At 52.6% G+C, this 22,219-nt stretch overlaps 1 protein-coding gene across 1 annotated transcript; it reads left to right on the forward strand.

Moving 5' to 3' along the window:
- Nucleotides 1-4,016: 4,016 nt before the first annotated feature.
- On the forward strand, nucleotides 4,017-18,537 carry Prdm12 (PR/SET domain 12). Its single transcript, XM_041674085.1, has 5 exons — nucleotides 4,017-4,239; nucleotides 6,099-6,289; nucleotides 7,719-7,874; nucleotides 16,222-16,333; nucleotides 18,122-18,537. Exons 1-5 carry the CDS (start codon nucleotides 4,017-4,019, stop codon nucleotides 18,535-18,537), a joined length of 1,098 nt encoding a protein of 365 aa, XP_041530019.1.
- The last annotated feature ends 3,682 nt before the right edge of the window (nucleotides 18,538-22,219 follow it).

Genomic DNA, 22,219 nt, shown 5'->3' on the forward strand with positions numbered 1-22,219 from the left:
GCAGAAGACTTCTAAAGTTCAAAACAGGAGCTTTCTCTCGGGGCCCCCCAAAATGTATTTCTCTGCAAACAATGGGCTTCTTTTCTCCTAGGGCCTCTGGGACGGGAGGGGCGGGGACCCATCGAGTCGGCCCCGCCTGACCGCCTCGCGCCCTGGGCACAAGGACCGGGACGCCAGGCGCTGGCGCGGAAGCTGTAACTCGGCCTACGCTGCCTTGGTCCCGATGCAAAGAGCTGACCCAATCTGGGTGTTCAGGAGCAAAACCCAGTCTCACCAAGAGGAACCGAGGTGCCCTTCGGGCTGAACCAAAGCGGTGGATTGCTCCCCGCGCTACTGATCTCGCGGTTGCGAAAGCTGAACCCGAAGGGATGCGTGCGGGTTACTGGAGGGGACGCGGGACTCGTATGCCGGCTCGCACCACCGCCTTGGTCCCCCGGGCTCTCTGCCAGAGGCAACAAGTGGAATTAGCCGGGTCCTGCCGGCTGCTGGGTCCTGAGACCCTCTTGATGCACCTTGGGTCAATCACCTCTTCTGATGGTTCCCACCCGATCCTGCCCCGTTTTTTCCACACCCCACTTGGGGTCCCTTCGCTCTTGGGTCTGTTGGCCGGCTGCTGCCTCTCTTGTCCCCACTCCCGAGGACTTGGGGGTGGGGCACGGGCGACAGGGATGACCTCCGAAGAGCCGCGGCCGATTGATTCGTTCCGCCCGAAGCCTGGGCCGAGTGAATGGGGCTCGGGCGGCAGCGGCGGCCCGGCAGCGCGGGGATAAAGATGTTGTCCCTGAAAAGGGGGTGGGGGTGGATGAGGAGCGGGAAGCAGGGCCATTCACTCCTGGCCCGGCCCCTCGGGAAGCCTCTGCGAAGAAAGAGGGCCAGGGTCTATTCAAGTCCTACGAGCCGCCCACAATGGGCCGATATACTGGGGGCCTCTCTATTAACGCCCATGAATATTAAAGAGATCGCCGAGCGACAGTCCGTGGGCGCGATCGAGGGGGCGGGGGCGGCGCCTTAGAGCTCCGACCCTGCCGAGTCCAGGGGATGGGTCTTCACGCAATCACACTCAGCGCCTGGGTCCCAGTTATTCATCCACTGTGAACTCTCAGCGTTTCCCCCTCGAAGTCTCCACGCAAGCAGATGCAAGCTCAGGGCTTTGCTCTCCGATCCGGGTGGGCTATCTTCCCTACAGGTTTTGATATGGGGAGAGCATGGGACCAGATGGTACTATTACTTAGCCAGAAGCTCAGAACTACAGCGACTATGTCCCAGGTCCGCAGGCGCCCCAGCTAGGAGGTTGCTTTGGTTCCTGTCCTCCCTCCATCAATATTCTCCCCAGGTTCTGGGGATTCCTAAGGAAAGTAATGGGGAGCCCTGTTCGTAGCCTAAGCCTTCGGTCCTTTTGTCTTTTGACTTCGATCTTGGGACTGGAACGTGAATTCGCCCCAGGCATGGAGGTCTCTGGTCCCGGGAGCTTTTCACGTAGAGTGTGCCGAGGGAATTGTTAAAAATCCTCTGTAGCTCCGGGGAAAGCCACCGGAATCGAAAGGTGACGAGTTGGAAGGAAACTTCAGCACATAGTCCAACTCAAACCACTGCCGACAGGAACCTAGAGGCCCAGAGAAGAGAAGGGTTGTCCCCAGGATGGTCTGCTGTCCTCAGTTCCCTTCAGTTTCCTTCCAGCGCTGAGGTAGTCTCCGGAGTTGGAAGCTGAGCACCCAGACCTGGCATTCTTCTGCCCAGTCAGCCTCCTCTCCACCTAGGCTTCACAGAAGCCAAGATCCAGGCGCCGGTCAGGTTCCCTTGCCCCCGAGACATTGGATTCCATTCTCCCTGTCAGGCTGGAACCCTCCGCGAACCGTTTTAACTCACCGGCGGCATCTGCAAGAAACCCCAGCCCACCGGCAGCACTTGCTCCTCTGCAGCGCTGCCCTCTGCTGGCGCCCTGCCCGTTGGTCCCTCTCCCTGCCCGGTACACCCACTCTCCTCTAGGCTCCGGGGATTCAGCGTCTGAAGATATTCTGTCGCCGCCTTGGTGCTCTAGTCTCCCGCCTGCCGGGCTGAGGACGCCAGAGACCACTGGCTCCAACTAGGGGTTATGGAGACCTGGGATCCCATGTTTGCCAGGATCCAGGCAGGCTTAGCGCTGGCTGGCAAGCTGATGGTGGAAAGGGTTCTTTTCCTGGGGTTATTAGGATCCTGCCAAGGTGAGGTTCAAGTCCTAGTCCTGCGCTGGCAGCACGACCCACGCCCAAGTCCCAGGGAGTCGAAGGCCTGAAGAGTCTTAGTTATCCAGTGGAGACCTAACACAAGAGCTCACCCTAGCCTGTAGGCTGCGGAACTTTTCATAGCGCCATATAAAATTGCAGCGGCGGATGGGGGGGGGGGAGTCTGAGGACTTGTGCTATTGGGGGAAGTGTCCCCAGTGCCCCTCCAATGTGGTTGTTTCTGGAGCTGGAAGGGGGAATCTTGAGGCTATCCAGGAGGCTTCAATCCACGCAGGAAGCCGCGGTCTTCCCGACTTAGCAACCTTGGAAGAGGTGTGGAACTGGCTCCCAGGTGCCTTGGAAAGACTCTATAGAACCCGCTGTTGGGGCAAGGTGGGTAGCGGGAGGAGAGGAAGAAAGAGAAGGGAACCAGGAAAGAAAGAACGATCGTTCATTCGAAGACTAAAAGGAAAGAGAAACGCCTGGCAGTTTTCTAGGATCCCAGATCCCAGTAGCTGGATTCAAAAGCGGAGTCCAGCAGATGGGTTTGCCCCGGGGCTGCCTACAATTTCCGAGGCATTGGTTTTGGGTCCCTGCAATTCCCACCTTACACTCATCCAGAGTATCTCACAAATGCGAGTATCTGATGGCAAGCGTGGAAGTGGGTCAGCCTTCACAATCCTCCAGCCCAACCTAGTACTCCTAGTGCTAGGAGCCATCCTAGGTGAGATCCAGCCCCGACGGCACGCGGGTGGTTCCGCCTCACCAGCCCTCTGCACCGGCTGCACTCCACCAGCAGAGCTCTCGAGGAGCCCCGTTTGAAGCGAAGCCAAAGTCGGAGTGGGTAGCTCTGCCAGCGCAGGAGATATGCATTGCTGTGGCAGCCTAGGACTTGAAGTCTCTAAGAGAGCAGGGCCCAGGGGTGGGGGCGAGGGAGAGAGGAAAACCCGACCGGATACTGGGCTTGGTCAAGGAGAACAGCAAGCTGCCCGCAGCCCAGGGAGTGGCCCGCAGTGTTAGGAAGGTGAAAGCCTGGCGGGGACCGTAGTGACCAAGGATCTTACTGGGACAGGTGGGCGCGGGGGCACTCTGGACTCGCAGTCATGAGTCCCCTCTTACTCAGTCTAGTCCCAGGAGTATGGGAGAGCCTCGCTGTGTCGCAGCCCCTTCTCCAACCCCTCCTCTCCCGGCCGCGGGCTGATCCTCCCTCCCTGCCTGGAGCTTCCCACGGGGAGAAGAGGAGGAGGGGAGGAGGGAGGAGCAGAGGGAGACTATTCTAAGCGGTCTGCGCTGCCCCCGCCCCTCGAGCTGTCGGTGAAGGCTCCTTCGAGCCTGGCCGGGTACAAGTCTGTCCTTCGACGTCAGGGGGTCATTAATAACCAATTAGGAGGGTCACTGCGGCTCCTATAAAGGAGCTGAGATTTTGCTAAGGGGAGGACGGTCCTGACTGGATGTGCAGGAAGGCGAGTGGGCAACCGAGAGTCCTTGGTCGGTGTTTCTCGGCAGTCACTCACCTCCCACCCATCCCGCACCCCTCCTGGTACCCGCCCCCGTCTCCACCCGCGGATTTCCAGCCCTTTACCATCTTTGCAGATTTTGTGTACCTCCCGCTTGGTTCACTTTCCTCCCAGCCATCCCCCCCCCTTACCACTCACTCCTCACTCCCTAGAGCATCCTCCGCCTGCTCCTCTCCCTCCTCCTCCCTCGTGTTGTGCGCACTCCTCTCCTCTCACTCCTGTGCTCCCTCTTCGTTGCCCACCTCTCTGAAGTCCACCCAGCCGTCCTTTCGCAGCGACGGTGAGCTCCTGGCCGCCCATGATGGGCTCTGTGCTCCCAGCTGAGGCCCTGGTGCTCAAAACAGGGCTGAAGGCTCCGGGGCTGGCGTTGGCAGAGGTCATCACCTCCGACATTCTGCACAGTTTCTTATATGGCCGATGGCGCAATGTGTTAGGCGAACAGCTGCTGGAGGACAAGAGCCACCACGCCAGCCCAAAGACCGCCTTCACCGCTGAAGTCCTGGCACAGTCCTTCTCAGGAGGTGAGTCGCGCCGTCGGGGCTCTTCTCCTTCCCTCTTCCTGTCTATCCCCAATTCTCAGGCTACCGGCGTGGTGGCCAGATAGGGAACACTGGGTTTGGGGCTCCTGCCCCCAATCGGGATGCTCTCCCTGATCAGCGCACCTTAGTTTTTCCGTGGATCAAACCCTGGCTGCAATAGCCACACCGCAGAGCGGAGGCAGCTAGGAACGCAGGGCGCTCTAGGACAAATCCCAGCGACCTGGACGACCGACCTCGGTCAGCTAGACTCTTCTGTGTCTTCTCTCCCCACCCCAGCCTCCACCCTGGAGGCTCTCGGTTTCCTGGCATTAAAAGCCTTACGGGGCGTGTAATAGCAGTTGACTCAAAAAGAACGGGTTTTAAATTCATTTGGTTAACTTGGGCTTGACCCGCGAAAGTTCCCACTTAAACCAAAAACTTTAAAAGACAGCCGGGGCGGGTAAGGGGCGGAGGGCGGGCAGGCCAGGAGAGAAAAAGCCGAAGAGAGCGAGGAAGAGAAAGAGCGAGGAAAGTTCCTTTTCTTTAAGATGTCTCAAGTTCTTATTCCTCATTCGTCACCCCACAAACAATATCTTTCCCCAGCGCTGGCGTCTCTGAGCGTCGTCCTCTCTTCCCCTTTAAGATTGCTGTTCCTCTCTTAATTTACCGTGAAGACTAATTCCACTTCCATTCACGCTATGTCAACCATCTAATCCTCCCTTTTTGTAAGGAGAATTCCTCGGCCCCTTTTAAACAAGTCCCCTCCGCATTGAGATACAATTTACTGCTACAGCTTTCTTCCAGGGCTAATGAATTTAGAATTAGCAATTTCTTTCGAATGGAGCCGAATGAATGCGATCACTTTAACAGCGTGACAAATTGCCGGCCGCTTCGCAATGGACACCGTTTAACCCCCCCTTTCAGCCGGCCGGCTCGCCGGGTATTTTCCCAGGTAGCTTAGAGGGGAACCTTGTAAGACAAGGAGGCCGCCCCTGTGCGCCTCGCCGCTCCCACCCCTGCTGCAGAGGCCCCACCGGGGATCCTCTGGGAGCTAGGGACCACTGGTTCTTCCTCGCCCAAAAGGCGACTTCAGAGCTCGCCTGATCCGGGTGCTGACCTCGCTGGCACTCTAGAACCTGGAGCGCAGTGGAACACCGGCGTGGCAGGGGGTGATGTCAGGAGAGCTGGGCTCAGTTTGCAGAAGCAAGTGTTTTTTTCTGCGAGGGTGCAACCTTCCGAGTTGGGGATCTGTCCTCAGTGCTGACCACGATCGGGAGACACGGGAGACACGCAGTGAGCCCAGAGGCAGCAATTGAACATCCAGGAACAAGGCTGAGTGAAGGAAGAGTCCCCGGGTTGGACGTTACCTCTTCGCCAGGCCCGGCCTCAGTTTCCCTGTCTGTAAACACAACGCGTTCGCACTGGTTCTTAAGCTTTTCTGCGATGGAAGGCGGTGTGAAGGCTGTGGATGTTTGCAGAATTTGTGTAAAGACTTGTAGAAATGAGCCCCAAGGACTGCTGAGACAGTTCGGCGGCAGAGCGCTACATGCGCAAGGCTTTGGCTTCGATCCCGAGTAACTCTCCGCCCAAAAGAGAAATAAATAAATCACGATGCACCGCTTACTTTTAGAAAGCACAGGGGGTCCTGGGTTGCAAAATAAGACTGAACCTCTGCACACAGGCCCCTATTGGAGATACTATAGCGCGCTACTGGAGATATTCGCCCCTATTGGGACTGCTTGTGCGCTGAGCAGGGAGAGCTGAGCAGGGAGAGCGTGTACTGGATGAGAAGGGTAGGGCCTTCTCTGAGCAAATATGACAGGGTTCCTATAACATCATCCCCCCCCCCCCCCCCCCCGCAGAGGTGCAGAAGCTGTCCAGCCTGGTGCTGCCGGTGGAAGTGATCATCGCTCAGAGTTCCATCCCAGGCGAGGGCCTTGGCATCTTCTCCAAGACGTGGATCAAGGCAGGCACGGAGATGGGGCCCTTCACCGGCCGTGTCATTGCCCCGGAGCACGTGGATCTCTGCAAGAACAACAATCTGATGTGGGAGGTAGGCCGGAGCTTTGGAGACGGATTCGGGTGGACAAGTGGGCTGGCTCCCTCGAGGGTTGTATCCACCGGTGTCAGAAAAGAGCCCTATCTGGCCCATAGCAGAGCTTCAGTTCTGGAGCTGTGGATGCTGTCCCTTTGAACACTCTCTAGGGTACCACTCTCCTGTTCTGTAGCTTTCTCTGCCAACGGTTCTTTCACTTTTGCCTGATTTGGAAAAATATCTGACCCTTCTGGCTTCCAAGCTTCCCAAGCAAGACTGTTAGCCACACTTCACTTGTGACAAGTGCTGAGATTCAGGGCGGCTGAGTGTAAGATTCAGGGGAGGTCTGGTGCAGACGCTGGGAAGAAGGGCTCTCCGGGCTTCTCCAAGCTACCCACATTCTTTCCCTGGCCTTAGAGGCAGCAAGGGTGGGTCTCCAGTGCTGGCCTATGGTGAAGTGTGGCTGGAGTAGAGGACAGTGGAAGCTGGGCATTTCTTGAGAATAGCTTTCCCAATCCCAGGTCTGGTGGCATCCAAAATAACCATGGCTGAAGGCTGAGTCAGCAGGCTTGTTCCCCAGCCTGCGGGCTGTGATGTGAGCTCATCTCCTCAGCCCTATGGATTATTATTCTCATTTTGCAGGAGGAAATGGGTATCTGAAAGGCTTCCATCTCTGACTTCTGATTCTATCCCACCTCTGACAGTGTCAGATGCCAGGGACACCCCCCTTTAGGACAAAGTTGGCCCAGTAGTAGCCCTCCTCCATCGCTCACCTCCTCCCCAGACCTGCACAGGCACAGTAGCCAGATGGTACACCTACTACTCAATCCCATTACATCCCCTGCTGCCACCCTAGCAGCCCCACCTGGCAGGAGATCAGTGTGATACCTGCAGCTGTTCAGAGGAACTGGAGGGAGAGAGCAGAGAGATGACCCGAGGCCTTGCCTTCTCCCTCCTTTGGATACCTAGTGGGTGTCTTCCAGCCTTTGCTCCATCAGGAACCTAGCGTGTGCTTTGAGCTCTGAGGACCCTTAGCTGTTAGCTTCACATAAGGGCTTAGACCAGGCCAAGAGCCCCTGGCGACCTAGATTTGCCTCTTAAGCTCTTGTTCCCTCTTTGAGGTTCTGCAGCAAACCTGGACAGGGAGCAGAAGAGCATGTCACCTGCTTAGGGATCTCGTGAGGACATTTCTCTTCTGGGGGTGGCAGATCCTTGTCATAGTAAGCATGTGGGTCCCTGAAGACTGACTCCTTATTTGCCCCTTGCCCCAGGCAAGTCACGGTGCCCGCTAACCTCGCTTTCCTGGATTGAACAGAATAGCTAACAAAAGCTTTAGCCACTTCCTGGAGCTGTTGGGAGAAAGGAGAATGTCTACAGATGGGTCTGGCCTGGGCCACACAGGCGGCACAGCCCTGTCTCACCCCACCACTGCTTCACTTGTGCCCAGGTATTCAACGAGGATGGCACAGTACGCTACTTCATCGATGCCAGCCAGGAAGACCACCGAAGCTGGATGACCTACATCAAGTGTGCCCGGAATGAGCAGGAGCAGAACCTGGAGGTGGTCCAGATTGGCACCAGCATCTTCTATAAGGCCATCGAGGTACGCACAGGGACAGATGGAGATGTGTCACAGGGTGAGGAGTGTGCAAAAGCAGTTGTGTTCTGTGGCCAAAGAAGACAGAAGGACTTTGGTCCTGGCCCAACTGGCTCTGCCTGGGCTCAGAACCGAGGCTTGTTGTGCTGTGATTGCCAGGAGTATGCCCTGTATGGGAAGCTTGTTGTGCTGTGATTGCCAGGAGTATGCCCTGTATGGGAAGCTTGTGATATAGCTGGGAGAAGACGGAGCTTGAACATGTGGTGAATATCTTGGACACAGAGGAGAGTGTGCAGGGGTTCAGAAGGTAGAATAATGTAGCAGAACACCAAGTGGAAGCAGACTGGGGCTGCATTTGGCTCTGATAAAGGACGTATGTCCATGGAGGTTTAGCTGTGTGTCATCTCTCATTCTGCAGACATGGGGCCAGTGGTGTGTGGCTCAACAATAGCTCCCTGTGTCAGGTCTCCCACGTGCTGACCCTCACACAAGGAGAATCTTGAGTTTATGAACACAGAAACCTGTCGTTGCTTGGTGGCCTAGAGCTCTGAACACCGCCCCCCCACACATGTTACTGAGGAAAGGAGTCTCAAGTTCAGACTCATTGAAGTTGCTCTCTAACCTCGAAGAGCCACCAAGCCCCTGACCCGCCCCACTACCAAGGGACTTCCAAAACAAGTTAGCAAAAGTGCAAACTCTAGGAAAATGCAGTGGGACAGCCCTGCTACCTCTCACAGCATTTAGACAACTTCCCACATCTAGGCCAGGGCAAGACACAGCCAAGCTGCATGCCAAGAGATCCTGTTCAAGGAATCCTGCAGTTGTGCCCCCATTCCCCCACCTTGCCTTGGCTCCCACTGCTCCCTCCCTCACCACCTCCCCAGATGCCTTTAGCTTTTCTGTCTCTGTCAGGTATCTCCTACCTTCAGGACTACCCCCCTTTTCTCCCAAGGCCTTGGCCCTGGTTCCACTTTTGTCCACTTTAGAAGGCTCCCACACATCATGCTCTCTAGCCTGTCCAGGCCTGCTAGCTTCTTGGACTTGAGTCTTATTGTTCCAGAATGACCAGACCTTTGGGACTTTGACAGGGATGGTGGCAGAATAAACTTTATCTAGGTTTTGTATGGCCAGGGCCTGGGTCACAACAGAATGTTAGCCCAAGGAAGACCAACCAGGAAGCAGAGAGTACGGAAAGACAAGCAGGTCTGCCCCTGGAGTTCGGAAATGCTAGGAGGGCTGAGGAGTGTCAGCTTAGTACCAGAAGTAGCTCAGGCAGGACCAGCATGACTCCTGTGGCCATCCAGCTGTATTGCTACCTTCTAGAATTGGCTTTTGGTGCAGCTGAACATTCTCATAGCAAAGTGCATCCTCTTGCGTTCTCACCCTTCTGGCTCTCTTCTGCATACCTTTATACCCACATATACACACACCTGTACACACATATATACACAAACACACATGCACACACACAAACACACACACTCATACATGCACAGATTCACACACACACGCACATGCACATGGACACAGACACAGGAGGCTGGCCAAGAATACCTATATCTTGTTGGCACTTGGGCTCAAAGCTGGAGCAAACAGATGGCCTGCATCCCATCATATCAGACACATTAGACTGGTGGGAATCGAAGTCAGAGCAGGACATGTGAATGATATTTATCCAGAAGTATGATTCAGGGGACAAGGAGGGTAAGGAATATTTCTAGAGAGGGATTACAATTTGTATGATTAGGAGAAAAAGTTCATCTATGTTTAACAGAAATTTAAGTTTATGAAAGAATGGACCATACACATACATCTTTGTGGCACACACATTATCCCACATATGATGTATCTGTCATACATATGCTTCCCACATGAATCACAGTGTTTAGAGAGAACTATCCAGCTAAGAAGGGGCTGTTAAGTAAGGCACAAGGAAACACAAGACAATTTCAAATTACTTTTATTTAATTTTTTTTGTTTTTTTTTTTGCCGGGTGGTAGTGGCATATGCTTTTAATCTCAGCACTTGAGAGGCAGAAGCAGGGTCTTACTAGGTAGTCCTAGCTGTCCTGGAACTCACCATGAAGACAGGCTGACCTCAAACTCACAGAGATCCACCCAGCTCATTCTCCAGAGTGCTGGGATCAAAGGCATTCACTACTCTATCTGGTTCAAAATTACTTTTCGTAAATGAAGCTGGATACATTTTTTTCATAGCAACAATTCTCTCAAATCATTTTCTAACAGTGTCAGAATTCTACTTGTAGTTCCGGGTATGACCAGACATATTTCTGCTCACCCAGGCGGCTCCTGGGAAGTCTTGAATAATCATCTGTTTGTTCTGTGTGTGTGTGTGAAGAGGGAGCTGTTAGCCAAGAGAGGGACCTTTGCCATGATCTGTTTATTTGGTCTTCCTGCCACTCAGAAGCAGTATTTATATTTCATAACAGTAACCCATTGCTTGCCAAAACGGAGGGGGTAAATGCCTCTCTTCAGTAGGAAGAATACTCGATTGCTGCTATAGAACATTCCACAAAGATAATGTTATGGATCACTTAAATGGAGACAGAGGTGATTGGGTTTGGAAACTCAGGCCAACACTCAAGTTCTGCTACAAATTCTGCATTCCAAGTTGGGGTGACTTGGGGAGAGGGCGTTCAGCCTTCTGGTTTTGCTTCTGCGTGGACACTAACTCAATCGTGCCTCAGGTGCCTCAAACCACATTTCTTGGCAGCACCCAGCAAAAAACAAGGGTATACTAAATATTAATAATACATCTTTCTCTGGGTGATGGGTGTCCATAGGGACCCACCTCTTCCAGGAAAACAAAACTGACTCGCCAAGGAAGCAAGAGACCATGGCAAGGGAGGGCTTGAGGAGTCTGTTATCACACTAACCAAACACCCCCATCTGGGTGTTTTACAATGGGAAGAAAACCCCCAGTCTCTCCTGCTTCTGCTTCATTGTATTGTATTGGCAAATGATTGCCCTGAAATGTGGGCCTTCTCGTTTCTTCTAGTTTCGGGGCTGCTGCGTCTTTTATTTTTCTTAGGTCCTCATCTCTTTTCTCAACTCAGAGGACAAGCACCATTTTCCTTGTGACCTTGCTCGGTAGTGGCTCTGACGATTACCATCACTAGTGACCAGCGCCACTAATGATGCTTCCCGGAGCACTTCTCACGCCCCGACACTACACCGACAGTATTTCCAAAGGGCCTTAGCAACTTCTTGCTTTTGTAGTGGGGACTGAACCCAGTGCGTATTTTGCTTTTTCTCATGGTTCCATGGGCGGAACCCAGGGCCCTATACATAGCGAATAGGTCCTCTATTCCTGAGCCTCGTTACAGCTCCTGTCCCCATTTTAAGGATGAAGAAATGAAGGTCCAAGCTTGGGGAGACTCTGATTGAACGCCAGCCTATCTGCTGCAGAGCTAAAGTGTGGCTGGCCATGCTGTGTGGCCTCCCGGGCCAGCATATTCTTGTTGGGGCTCTATTAATTGTTGTGTCATGACATCTGCGCACAATGGAAACGGATGATCATCCAGATGACACCGAGATGCTTCTGTGTCGCTCCGGGAAAGGGCAATGTCAGAGCCTCCCGGGAGCGTGCTCAATGGGGTGTCATGAATTTGTATTAAGAAGGCAAACCTGAAAGCCTGTCATTGCCCTTCTGTCGTTGAAATGGGCGGTAGGACTAGCGTTAAGGAGCGACTGTTAGGAACTAGCTACGGGGTCATGAGGCTTGACAGCAAGAATCAGGTAATGGGCCTGACAGAGAGGGTTTCACCAAATGGGGATCAGTTCCTTTGGGGACTGCTTGCTTCGTGGCATGTCCAGACCAGAAACTTGAGTGACCAGCTGATCTGGGTTCTCAGCCCTTCTAGTCTGGACCAGCTGCACTCAGTAGGAGCAGTGCTGAGAGGCCTGCAGGGGCTGTGGCCTTTCAATGCACTGATGCGGTCTGTGCACAGACTTTCAGGGTCTCAGAAAAGAGGGTGCAAGTTCTGGAGGATCCTGGGCTCCAACACATCAGACACACATTCAGACACCCCCCAACACATGTCCACAGGCTTCACTTTTCAGGTTGAAAAAAAAATTAATTTTAGTATTTAGTAAGTGGAGACCAGAGGCAGGGGGTTCCAGGTTCTCAAGGTCAAAGCAACACTTAGTCCTTTTTCTCTGTGAAGGGGACTTGGGGGCTGCTCATAGCCTTCGTCTGTCTGGGGATGTTTCATTCCCAGCTCCAGCGCATTCTCCTTAGCGGGTTTCCTTTCCTGAAAAGTCTTAGGATTGTTGTCGCTCGTTTTCTTTTTTCAAGACAGGGTTTCTCTGTGCAGCCCTGGCTGTCCTGGAACTCGCTCTATAGCCTTGAACCTGTGTGCTGGGATTAAAGGCGTGTGTCACCATGCCTGGCTTATACAAGCTCATTTCTAAAGTAGATCTTGTTAAACCAGAAGTCATACTGTTTTTTTATATTTCTCTCTTAAAGCCTAAATCTGCATTTTTTTCAAAGTCTCAAAATGACTCGTTTTGGGGGAAACACTCCCAGAGGGGCAGAGGCAACAGTTGGCATGGGGTCAGAAGAGAGAGAGACTCACCATTATGGTGAATGGCATTACTGGGGGCACAGTTAGACCCGTATTCCCGTGGAGTTTCATTTTTTTAAAGCTGAATAAAAAAATAAGTTTAGTATTTATTCATTAAATTTAAAAGTATTTATTTTATTATACGTGTATGCATATTTTGCATGCATGTATGTATATGCACACATGTGTGCCTGTAGTCCATGGAGACAAGGAGAGGGTGTTAGATCCCCTGGACCCGGGAGTCACTGATGGTTGTGTGTTACCGCACAAGTCCCCTGGAAGAGCAGCCAGTGCTTTTAACTGCCGAGTCGCTATTCTAGGGCCTACTTATTTATTTTGGAGGCACACAGTCTCACATAGCCCAGGCTGGTCTTGAGACCAGCCACTCACTATCTAGACGAAGAGGGTCTCTTGAACTTCTGATCTCCTGCCTCTACCCCCCTCAGCGCTGGGTTTACAAGCTCGAGTGGAGCTGAGCTCCAAACCCGGAGCTTCATACGCCCCAAGTAAGCACTCCACCTACTGAGGCACGGCCCCAGCCCATGCCTGTGCTTAGTCCCAGGTGAACTTTCACCCAGCAACGGCCCAGGGCTTTATTACAGTGACTCAAAGTGCCCAGATCACTGCTAGTTCCTCTGGGGATTTGGCAAGCTAGGAAAACAGTGAATGAGCAGCAATTCCACAGCTTTGTAGTACAGCAGGCTTTGTGTCTGTGGTCCTGTCTCCCAGCAGCTCTCAGGGAGGCCTGTAAAATAGGGACGGCTGTGCTCTACCATAGAGAGAACTGAGGCCAAGAGACACACTTGTGTGCTTGGCGGGTACAGAGCCTGAGTGATCCCAACAGCCCCGACTCCAGGACTGAGCAGGGCCCTCTGTAGCTGTCTCCTACAGCGTGTGTGCAGGTGACCTAGAGGCCGCCTTCAAGGGATATACAAGTCAGTCACACAGGGACCTGGGGACGCGAGATCTGTCTTGAACAATAGTCTCTTTCCGAATCCATATCTTTAAAAGCAAACAAAAACCCTCAATCGATATTTAAATACTCGAATTCCATCATCCGCATCTTTGAGGGCTCCACAGACCTTTCTTCCCTCCTCTTCAAGGAGAGGCCTCCAGCTCTGGCCCTCGGTCTTGGATGGTTTGGATGGTGACCATGACGGTGATGAGATGCTGAAGGACTTACGCTCTAGGGTCAGGTTCCAAGCTGCCTGTTATCTTTGAGACCCTGTGTCGTCTTGCTTGTGTTTAGAAAGACGCATACTTGTTTTCCATATTTAACGCTCCTGGGCTGCTGTGAGGCCAGGGGCTATGGGTTGGTGTGAAGGGACGTGGTGACATTAGGCTGAGTCTCTGTAGGGAAACAGCAGTCAAGACACCTGTAGCTTCCTGGCCTCCCCTCCTGTCACAGCTCGCTCTCCTTTTGGAGACTGGTGGATGGTCTGGGGACTCTTGTGGGTTCCCTCCATGGAAGGTGGACCCGACACTCTCTGGCTCACATGGAAGGGGAGAAACTCTCCCTGACCACTACTCTGGGGTGACTCCAGACACTCAAGGGTGGAATGCCATGTGATTTTTCTTTGTGCGTACATGTGTATATACTTATTTTGTGTATGTATGCTTGTATTGTGTGTGTAATGCTTGTGGTTTTGTGTATGTTTGCTTGTGTTGTGTGTGTATATGCTTGTGTTGTGTTGTGTGTGTATAGGCTTGTGTTCTTCTGTGTGTATGTTTGTGTTGTGTGTGTTTGCTTGTGTTTTGTTGTGTGTATATGCTTATGTTGTGTGTGCATGTGTATATATATTTGTGTTGTGGATATGCGTATGGTGTATGGTTGTGTTGTATGCTGTGTGTATACTGTGTTGTGTGTATGTACTAGTGTGTGGAAACCAGACATCAACCTCAGGCGCTGTTGCCCAGACACCTTGTTTCTTGAGACAAGATCTCTCGCTGGCTTAGGGCCTGGCAATTAGTCTAGACTGACTGGCCAGCAAACTCTAGGGATCCGTCTCCCCTGGGATTATAAGTGTACACCACCAAGCCTAACTTTTCCAGACAGGCCCTCATGGGCTTACAAGGCAAATATTTCCTAACTGGGCTATCTCCCCAGTCCTCCCTCATACGGTCTCCTGTGCTTCCGCTAAAAGAGAAGCCAATGAGGACCAAGGCAAAGTTGTTAGGCGCTGTCTGAGTTTCCCTGGACACTTCACACAGTGACCTCCAGTATCTATGGTCAGCATTATGGAGGGCCAGGCCGGCCTCTGGAGAGAGACAGGCTGTCTCTCTGTTTGTCCGTCTTGGCTGAGGTCCAGAGAGCAGGTCCCTTGGATAGTCGCCTCATGCTCCCTTGGTTAGTAGCCCTCATGTCATCATTCTCTTAAGAGCAGCAAAGTCTGGCTGGTCATGAGCTCTGGGTTTCTTTCTTTTTCCTCTTTTCTTTTCTTTTTCTCTGTGTATCCCTGACTGTTCTGGAACTCACTCTGTAGACAGCCTGACTTCAAACTCACAGAGATCCGCCTGCCTCTGCCTCTGCCTCCGAAATGTTGGTATGAAATCCATGTGCTCCTACCACTGGGCTGCTCTGGGTTTCTTGATGACGGGCCTAGGACACGGAAAAGCATTTTGTTTAAGGCTGTGCGGTGTTTCCAGAGGTGAAGGTGTTTGTCAATCCCAAGGTTTCTTTCTTAGCACCTGTCACACGCATTGAGTCCTGCAGGGAGCCCTGTGCTGGGAAGAGAACCACGTGTGACTCCATGCTGCCTCAGGCGCTTGGGATAAGAGCTGCTTCTGGAATATTATCAGGCGGGGTGAAGCCACAGGGTACCTACAGTCTACACTCCTTAGAAACATCTGGCTCAGTCTGATGACCCTGAGGGCTGGCTGACTCTAATTCCCCTGGACTAAAAAGAAGAAGAAAAGAAAATTTTTTTAGGTTTTCTGCTTGTCAGGCTTACTCCTCTTCCTTTGGAGACAGTTTCATGTGTTACAGGTTGTTCTCAAGATGTCTACATGGTCAGGGAGGACCTTGAACTTCTGACAGTCCTGCCTCCAGCCCGAGTACTGGGGATGGCACTGACTACCAGGCTGTTTCACACAGACCTGGGGATCTAGTCCAGGCCTTTGTGTGTGTTAAGCAAGCCTTCTAGCAACTGAGCTATTTTCCACCCCTGAGCTCTTTTCCTTTTGTTTTCTTGCGGTATGGTGAGTTTGCATCACGGCAGCAGCCTGCCTCTGCTGCCAAACAGTTACGTCATCACCCGTCGCCAGGTGCTTTTCCATTATCAGCTGCGCAGCATGTGCACCCCTTAAAAGTGCCCCCCAGGCACAGCTTACTCTCTTGCCTCTCTTCTTTCTTCCCTGTCTGTCTGTCTGTCTGCCTGCCTCTCTCATGTCCCCACTCTGACATGGCCTTTCACTCTCTCCCTCCCCTTCTCCCAGTAATCCTCTTGCACTAACTCTGTTGCACGTGATATGTTTGCTTAGTGGCCCCACTGAATGGTACCCTCTTCACCTTTCTTTTTTATTTGTCATTACAGTTATCGATTTGGATCCTTTTGTGTGAAGCTAGGACAGAAATGATAAAATGACCTGGGCAAAGAGAGGAAGACCGAGGGGACAATGTCCTGGGGCCTTCAATAGCTATACAGCGTGTCTGGGATAGCTCAGTGGGATAGCCCCAGCTTTGATTTCTCAGGGCTGGGTATGCAGAGACCCCTGCCTCCTGCTGGCAGCTGCCACCTCCTTGATCTCCTTTTGCTTCTCTCCCTGCAGATGATCCCTCCGGACCAGGAGCTGCTGGTGTGGTATGGAAATTCCCACAACACCTTCCTGGGCATCCCTGGTGTGCCAGGCCTGGAAGAGGAGCAGAAGAAAAACAAGCATGGTAGGTATTCCCCCATGGGGTCATGGTGACAATGCTCAAGGAGGGGAGTGCTAGGGGACAGGGAACCTTCTGGTCTCTGAGGACCCTGCTTCAACCTCCAGTGGCATTATACACATGGGATCTACTGGTCAAATAAGGCCACTTCTTCCAGAGCAGCTGGCACAGGCTGAGCACAGAAAAGGCAGTCTTGCTTTCTGGACCAGATCGGTTGTCGGCAGGCAGAGATGGGCAAACTCCAGAAAGGTGATGGGGTGTCTGGAGTGCTGGATAGAACAGCAGGACCACATACTGGTTTCAAGTCTGCTGTATGGTGTCGAGATTGGTTTTGTGCCTCAGCTTCCTCATCTGGAAAGAGAAGGCCTGGGGTGAAGGCATCTCTGTGTCCCCTCTTAGCTCTGTCCAGGTCCTAGTGTAGGGCCTGGCATCAAGCAGCTGCATGGCTTGTGTTCTGAAGAGGTATAGCAGGCAGAACGAGCCCATGTGTCTTGAGATGGCTCATCACAGTAGAAGCCACTGGCTCAAGACCCGTGTCCTTTTTGGTACTGTGTGAATGAAACCTTTCAGGGCTCTACAAAACTCTCAGGACATTTTTTTTTAAAGGTAGTGTGTCTCGTGTATCCCAGGCTGGCCTCCCAACTCATTCTGTAGCTAAGGGTGACCTTGAACTTGATTCTCCTGCCTCCACTTCCAATGTTGAGATCAAAGGAGTGTGTCATTATGCCCTATTATTAATTCGTTCATTTCTTTGTTTTTAAGAGAAGCAAGCCAGGCATGCTAGTGCACACCTTTACTCCTAGGAGGCAGAGGCAGGCAGCTCTCTGAGTTCAAGGCCAGCCTGGTCTACAGAGCAAGTTACACAGGGAAACCCCGTCTAAAAATACGGCAAAAAAAAAAAAAAGGAAGAAAGGAAGAAAGAAAGAAAGAAAGAGAGAAAGAAAGAAAAGAAAGAGCAGCCCAAGGATCACGGGCTAGTGTCTACAGAGCATGTCCCTGAGTGCTCTTTGCGTCCACTTGGAATGAGAAAATGGGCAAACAGTAGTTCCCAGGTACACTGAGTCCTCCGTGAATGTTTGTGAGCGAGTAGATGAGAGGGCTTTTTAGGGTTGCTATAGTTGCAATCCTTTATGTGTAGCCTATTAGGACCCAGGCATTTCTCACATTACAGCTAAACATAGCGAAAATTTTTCTGTTGACTTTAGTTTGCGAGTTTCTAATAAACTCGCAAAATCCTACTAGCCCCTAGTGGTCCTACGAGACCTTTAAACAAACAAAAAACTTCATTTTTACATTTTACATATTTTGTGTGCATCTAGGCATGCCTGCCACTGCGCGCCTGTGGAGGTTAGAGGCCACTAGTGAGAGTCAGTTCTCTCCTTCACCACGTGGGTCCACGGAATCCAAATCTGGTCACCAGGCTCCACCTACCCCACCTGACACTACCCCACCTTTTGCTTTGTGAGACAGGGTCTCTGCACATAGTCCTGGCTGGTCTGGATCTCAGAGATCCGCTTGCCTCTACCTACCCGGACTGCCTCCCGTTTTTCAGATGAGAAAGCTAAGGTTTCCTGGGGCCATGTCACCAAGTCCTCCCAGGTTGGGTCCTGGTGCAATGTAACTGCTATTAGACCACAGTCACTGCCCCGCGGCGCCCTCGGGGCTGTGTGGCCCACTATCTTCAAGGGAGTGAGTACACGGGGCCCGGGAGCAGCCGGCGTGGGTGCTAATCGGGCTGCTCTCTTTCCCTCCCGCCTGCGCCGTGGGTCCCGCGTTCCGCCCGCGCGCTGCCAGAGGACTTCCACCCGGCGGACTCCGCGACCGGCACCGCGGGCCGCATGCGCTGCGTCATCTGCCACCGAGGTTTCAACTCCCGCAGCAACCTGCGCTCGCACATGCGCATCCACACGCTGGACAAGCCCTTCGTGTGCCGCTTCTGCAACCGCCGCTTCAGCCAGTCGTCCACGCTGCGCAACCACGTGCGCCTGCACACGGGCGAGCGCCCCTATAAGTGCCAGGTGTGCCAGAGCGCCTACTCGCAGCTGGCCGGCCTGCGCGCGCACCAGAAGAGCGCGCGCCACCGGCCGCCCAGCGCCGCGCTGCAGGCACACTCGCCCGCACTGCCCGCGCCCCATGCGCACGCGCCCGCGCTCGCCGCCGCCGCCGCAGCAGCAGCCGCGGCGCACCACCTGCCGGCCATGGTGCTGTGAGCGCCGCGCACGCGCCCCACGCGCACGCGCCTCCCCGCCGCCGCTGCGGTGGACCTGACCCCCGCGTCGGGCGCCACCGAGGCGCCTGCTACCCGGAACCCACTTCTGATACATCTCGCAGAGGAAGATGCAGAGGGGCGACGTCCTCTGGCCAGGCCACCCGGCTGGTGTGGCTGCCCTGTGGCCTCTTCTTGGGAGCAGGTCCACACGTCCGGTCCCAACCCGTAGTCTCCCTCCTGCAGGACCGCGCCCCCACGCGAACATCTCTCTCGTGGATGACAGGAGAGGGACAGACGATCTCCAAAGAGAGCTTAGTACTTGGGAGTGGAAGGGAAAGCCACCTCCTTGGTCCGGGGTGGGCCGTGCCCATCTCTGCCCCCTTGGAATGGTGTCTTGATGTGTCGCGAGTGGAGAGAACTTCGGTGACAGTTGGCAGCGATTTGGGCTGAAAGGCTAGATTAGCACATACCCGGAGAGACCTGCTCGTCCTGGTCCCTGCTTTTTCATCAGGCTACTTTCCCCAGTACCCGGCTCGCAGGGAAGGACAGACGCCAATATGCTCTGAAGTGTGCTGGGCAAACTGATAGTGAAGACACAAGGAACATTCACCATAGCCCCTGGGCAAGACCCTGTCCCTTTTGGAGCCTCAGTTTCCCCATCTGTAGAATGCGGGAGTTAGACCAGGTAGACCCCTCTTAAGCTGTGCTGTCTTCGAGTTTAGGAATGGAGAGGCACCCTCAACCCTATTAAGCATCCAAACAAGAGAATGATCGACCATACAGGGCCGTCTGAAGCCGAGGTTGGCTTCTCTGTCTAGAAAGCCCTCTGAGGCGCTTGGGTGGCCCAGGGTTCGTCCCCGTAGGCCCACACTGCCAAACGCCCCTGTCCAAGCCTTTGCCTGCTCCGACCGTGGGCGCCCTCTGCTGTCACCTCAAACCTTGTCATTTACCAGAATCATTCCCCCCATCCCCCCCCAACACACTCCTTCCGCACACAGGGGCGTTTGTAAAATTAAAAACAAAACACAAAACTATAATAATATTAACAAAAGTATAAAATGTATAGAGTTTTCAAAAAAGTGTGTTCTACTCCCAGAAAATGGTCACTTTAACTTTGTAAATGTTTATCTAAGATGATATTTACGAAACTGTGATATATATTATTTGATTGTATATGTACAACTGTAAATACATTTGTACTTCTCTTGTATTCTAAAATAAAAATTACTTGGAACATGTATCATTTGGCCCCTGAATGGGTGCACACTCCTGAGACTTTTGGAAAGTGGGGAGAGGATGGAAATGGCTGTAGTAGCTGTTCCTCTACTGCTGAAATCCACTGTGCCCTCTGTAAGGAAAATCCGGTCCCTAAGAGAAGCCACGGTGCTGAGCGTGTGGAACCCAGAAGGAGCAGGAGAGAATTCTCGTGGTTTAGCTGGCTACAGTACAGGTTCCCCAAGGTATAATTTACTCACCTATACTTAGAAGTTTTTGTTCTCATTACCAACTTGGAGAGGTTTCAGGAGGCGGGGGTGGGGAGGGGGTACCAGGATCACCAAGCAATTCACCACACCCATTTCCAGGTTCAGTGTCCTATACTGGGACAGCAGTAACAAAAACAACTTAAGGAAGACTATTTATCTCGGTAGAAGGTATACTACACAAAGGCAGGGAAGTTAAAACAGCAGGAGCCTCAAGCAGCTGGTCACATCCAGAAGGGAGGAAAGAATGAAGGCGTTGTCGCTTGGTCCCTTCCTCCATCCAGGATCTGGGTCAGGGAGCAGCCCCATCTGCAGGAAGCTGGTCCTTCTGCCTCCATTAATGCTCATAGTGATCCCCCACAGGCATGCTCAGCTGCCCTTCTCCCAGGTGATTCTGGATCATGTCAGGTTGACAGCACTAACATACCTTAATGAAGGTCACAGAGCAGGAAGGTGCCAGAACGAGACTTCCAAGAAATCTTTTTTTTTAAATTTATTTATTTATTAAAGATTTCTGTCTCTTCCCCGCCACCGCCTCCCATTTCCCTCCCCCTCCCCCAATTAAGTCCCCCCCCCCCTCAAGAACAATGGCAATGGGTTTCTGATCCTACTGCACGCACTGGCTTTGTGGGAGCCTAGGCAGTTTGGATGCTCAACTTACTAGACCTGGATGGAGGTGGGGGTTCCTTGGACTTCCCACAGGACAGGGAACCCTGACTGCTTTTCGGGCTATTTAAACAGCAAGCTATTTCGCTCTCTGTAGGTAACGCTGTTGGGCTCCAGAACCCACCTGGTGGCAATGTACTGCAGTTGCAGCCACAGACGCCTCAGACCTGGGCACAGGCTAGACTGCTTTTGCAGAGGTGTGAAAACGGCCTGGCCACTGGGATGCAAAGATAAAGGAATGTGGACTGTGATCCCGAGGAGTTTGCACACTAGGTGGAGGTCTGCACGGAAATGCTTCACACCTTACACCCCCAGCAGAAACCTCCAGCCCCTTTCTCCAAGAGCACAACCCCCTACAAAGGCATGCAGCACATTTGTCTGTGAACTAGTCCCATGGTTAGACACTCGAACCTGTGCATCCTGGGAGTGTTCCCCACACACTGATGAGCTGAGTCCCCTCTCCCCTTTCCAAGTGCCCTTTTATTTGATGTCCGTGTGAACCATGTGCCGGTGTCATTCAGCCAAGGAGCAGCAAGGCAGGGTTTCAGCTCAGGTGTCTGACCTCAAAGGTCATGATCCTGACAGTCAGGCCACAGAATAAAGGTCAACTTGTGAATTCAGTCCAAAGGGCTTAGTTCACATCTCACAAGGACACAATGTACTTTGACTTTGTATTGATTTTGACCTCTGGTTTTTGTGAGTTTTGTGCCCATCCCCCTCCGAGCTTCAGAGAGCATCATTGACCTTTCTCCCTCCAAACCTATTGTATACTCCCCTAACTTCAGCTCTCTTGAATGGAGAACCAGAACCTGGGGTGTTCCCCTTAAACTGGCCTCTTGGGATACATCTGCTGGAGAGCAGAGAAGGTTGTAGACAGAGGCTGGCATTGTTGGAACCCAGGACCTGCATGTGATTGACCAAGCACTCAGCACTCAGTCACTAAATGACACCCAGCCCTACCATGTGTCTTAAAACTATGAAACCCATGTAATCTTTCTAGTACCTTGTGTATTCCCTAGGGCAATTTCTAGGTTCTGCTATGTTGCATGTGAATGAAAACATTTTTCATTTCTTCCCTTATAATTGGTTTTGTTTATTTATTATTATTACTTATTTATTTATTTTGGTTTTTCAAGACAGGGCTTTTCTGTGTAGCCTTGGCTGTCTTGGAACCTACCCTGTAGACCAAGCTGGTTTTGAAATCACAGAGATCTGCCTGCCTCTGCCTTCTGAGTGCTGGGATTAAAGGTGTGCGCCACCATGCCTGACTAAAAGAAAGAATTTAACTGGGGCTTGTTGACAGTTGTAGAGGTTATTCCGTGATCACTGTGCTGGGAAGTAGACAGGCATGGTGCCTGGAGCTGAGAGCTTTACATCCTGACCCACAGGCAGCAGGCAGAGCAAGACAATGGGCCTGGTGTGGGCTTTAAAAACCTCATAGCTAGGCGGTGATGGCACAGGCCTTTAATCCCAGCACTCGAGAGGTAGAGGCAGGCAGATCTCAGTGAGTTTGAGGCCAGCCTGGTCTACAAGAGC

This window comes from Microtus oregoni, unplaced genomic scaffold (genome assembly GCF_018167655.1).
Source record: "Microtus oregoni isolate MIOR12 unplaced genomic scaffold, Mior012 000025F_ref0000491, whole genome shotgun sequence".
Lineage (NCBI taxonomy): Eukaryota > Metazoa > Chordata > Mammalia > Rodentia > Cricetidae > Microtus > Microtus oregoni.

Bases quoted from the DNA above. Each gene is read 5' to 3' on its own strand.
- Prdm12 (XM_041674085.1), top strand. From the start codon at position 4,017: ATGATGGGCTCTGTGCTCCCAGCTGAGGCCCTGGTGCTCAAAACAGGG. The intron at 6,290-7,718 runs GTAGGCCGGAGC...ACTTGTGCCCAG, and splicing joins ACAACAATCTGATGTGGGAG to GTATTCAACGAGGATGGCAC. The intron at 7,875-16,221 runs GTACGCACAGGG...CTCTCCCTGCAG, and splicing joins TCTTCTATAAGGCCATCGAG to ATGATCCCTCCGGACCAGGA.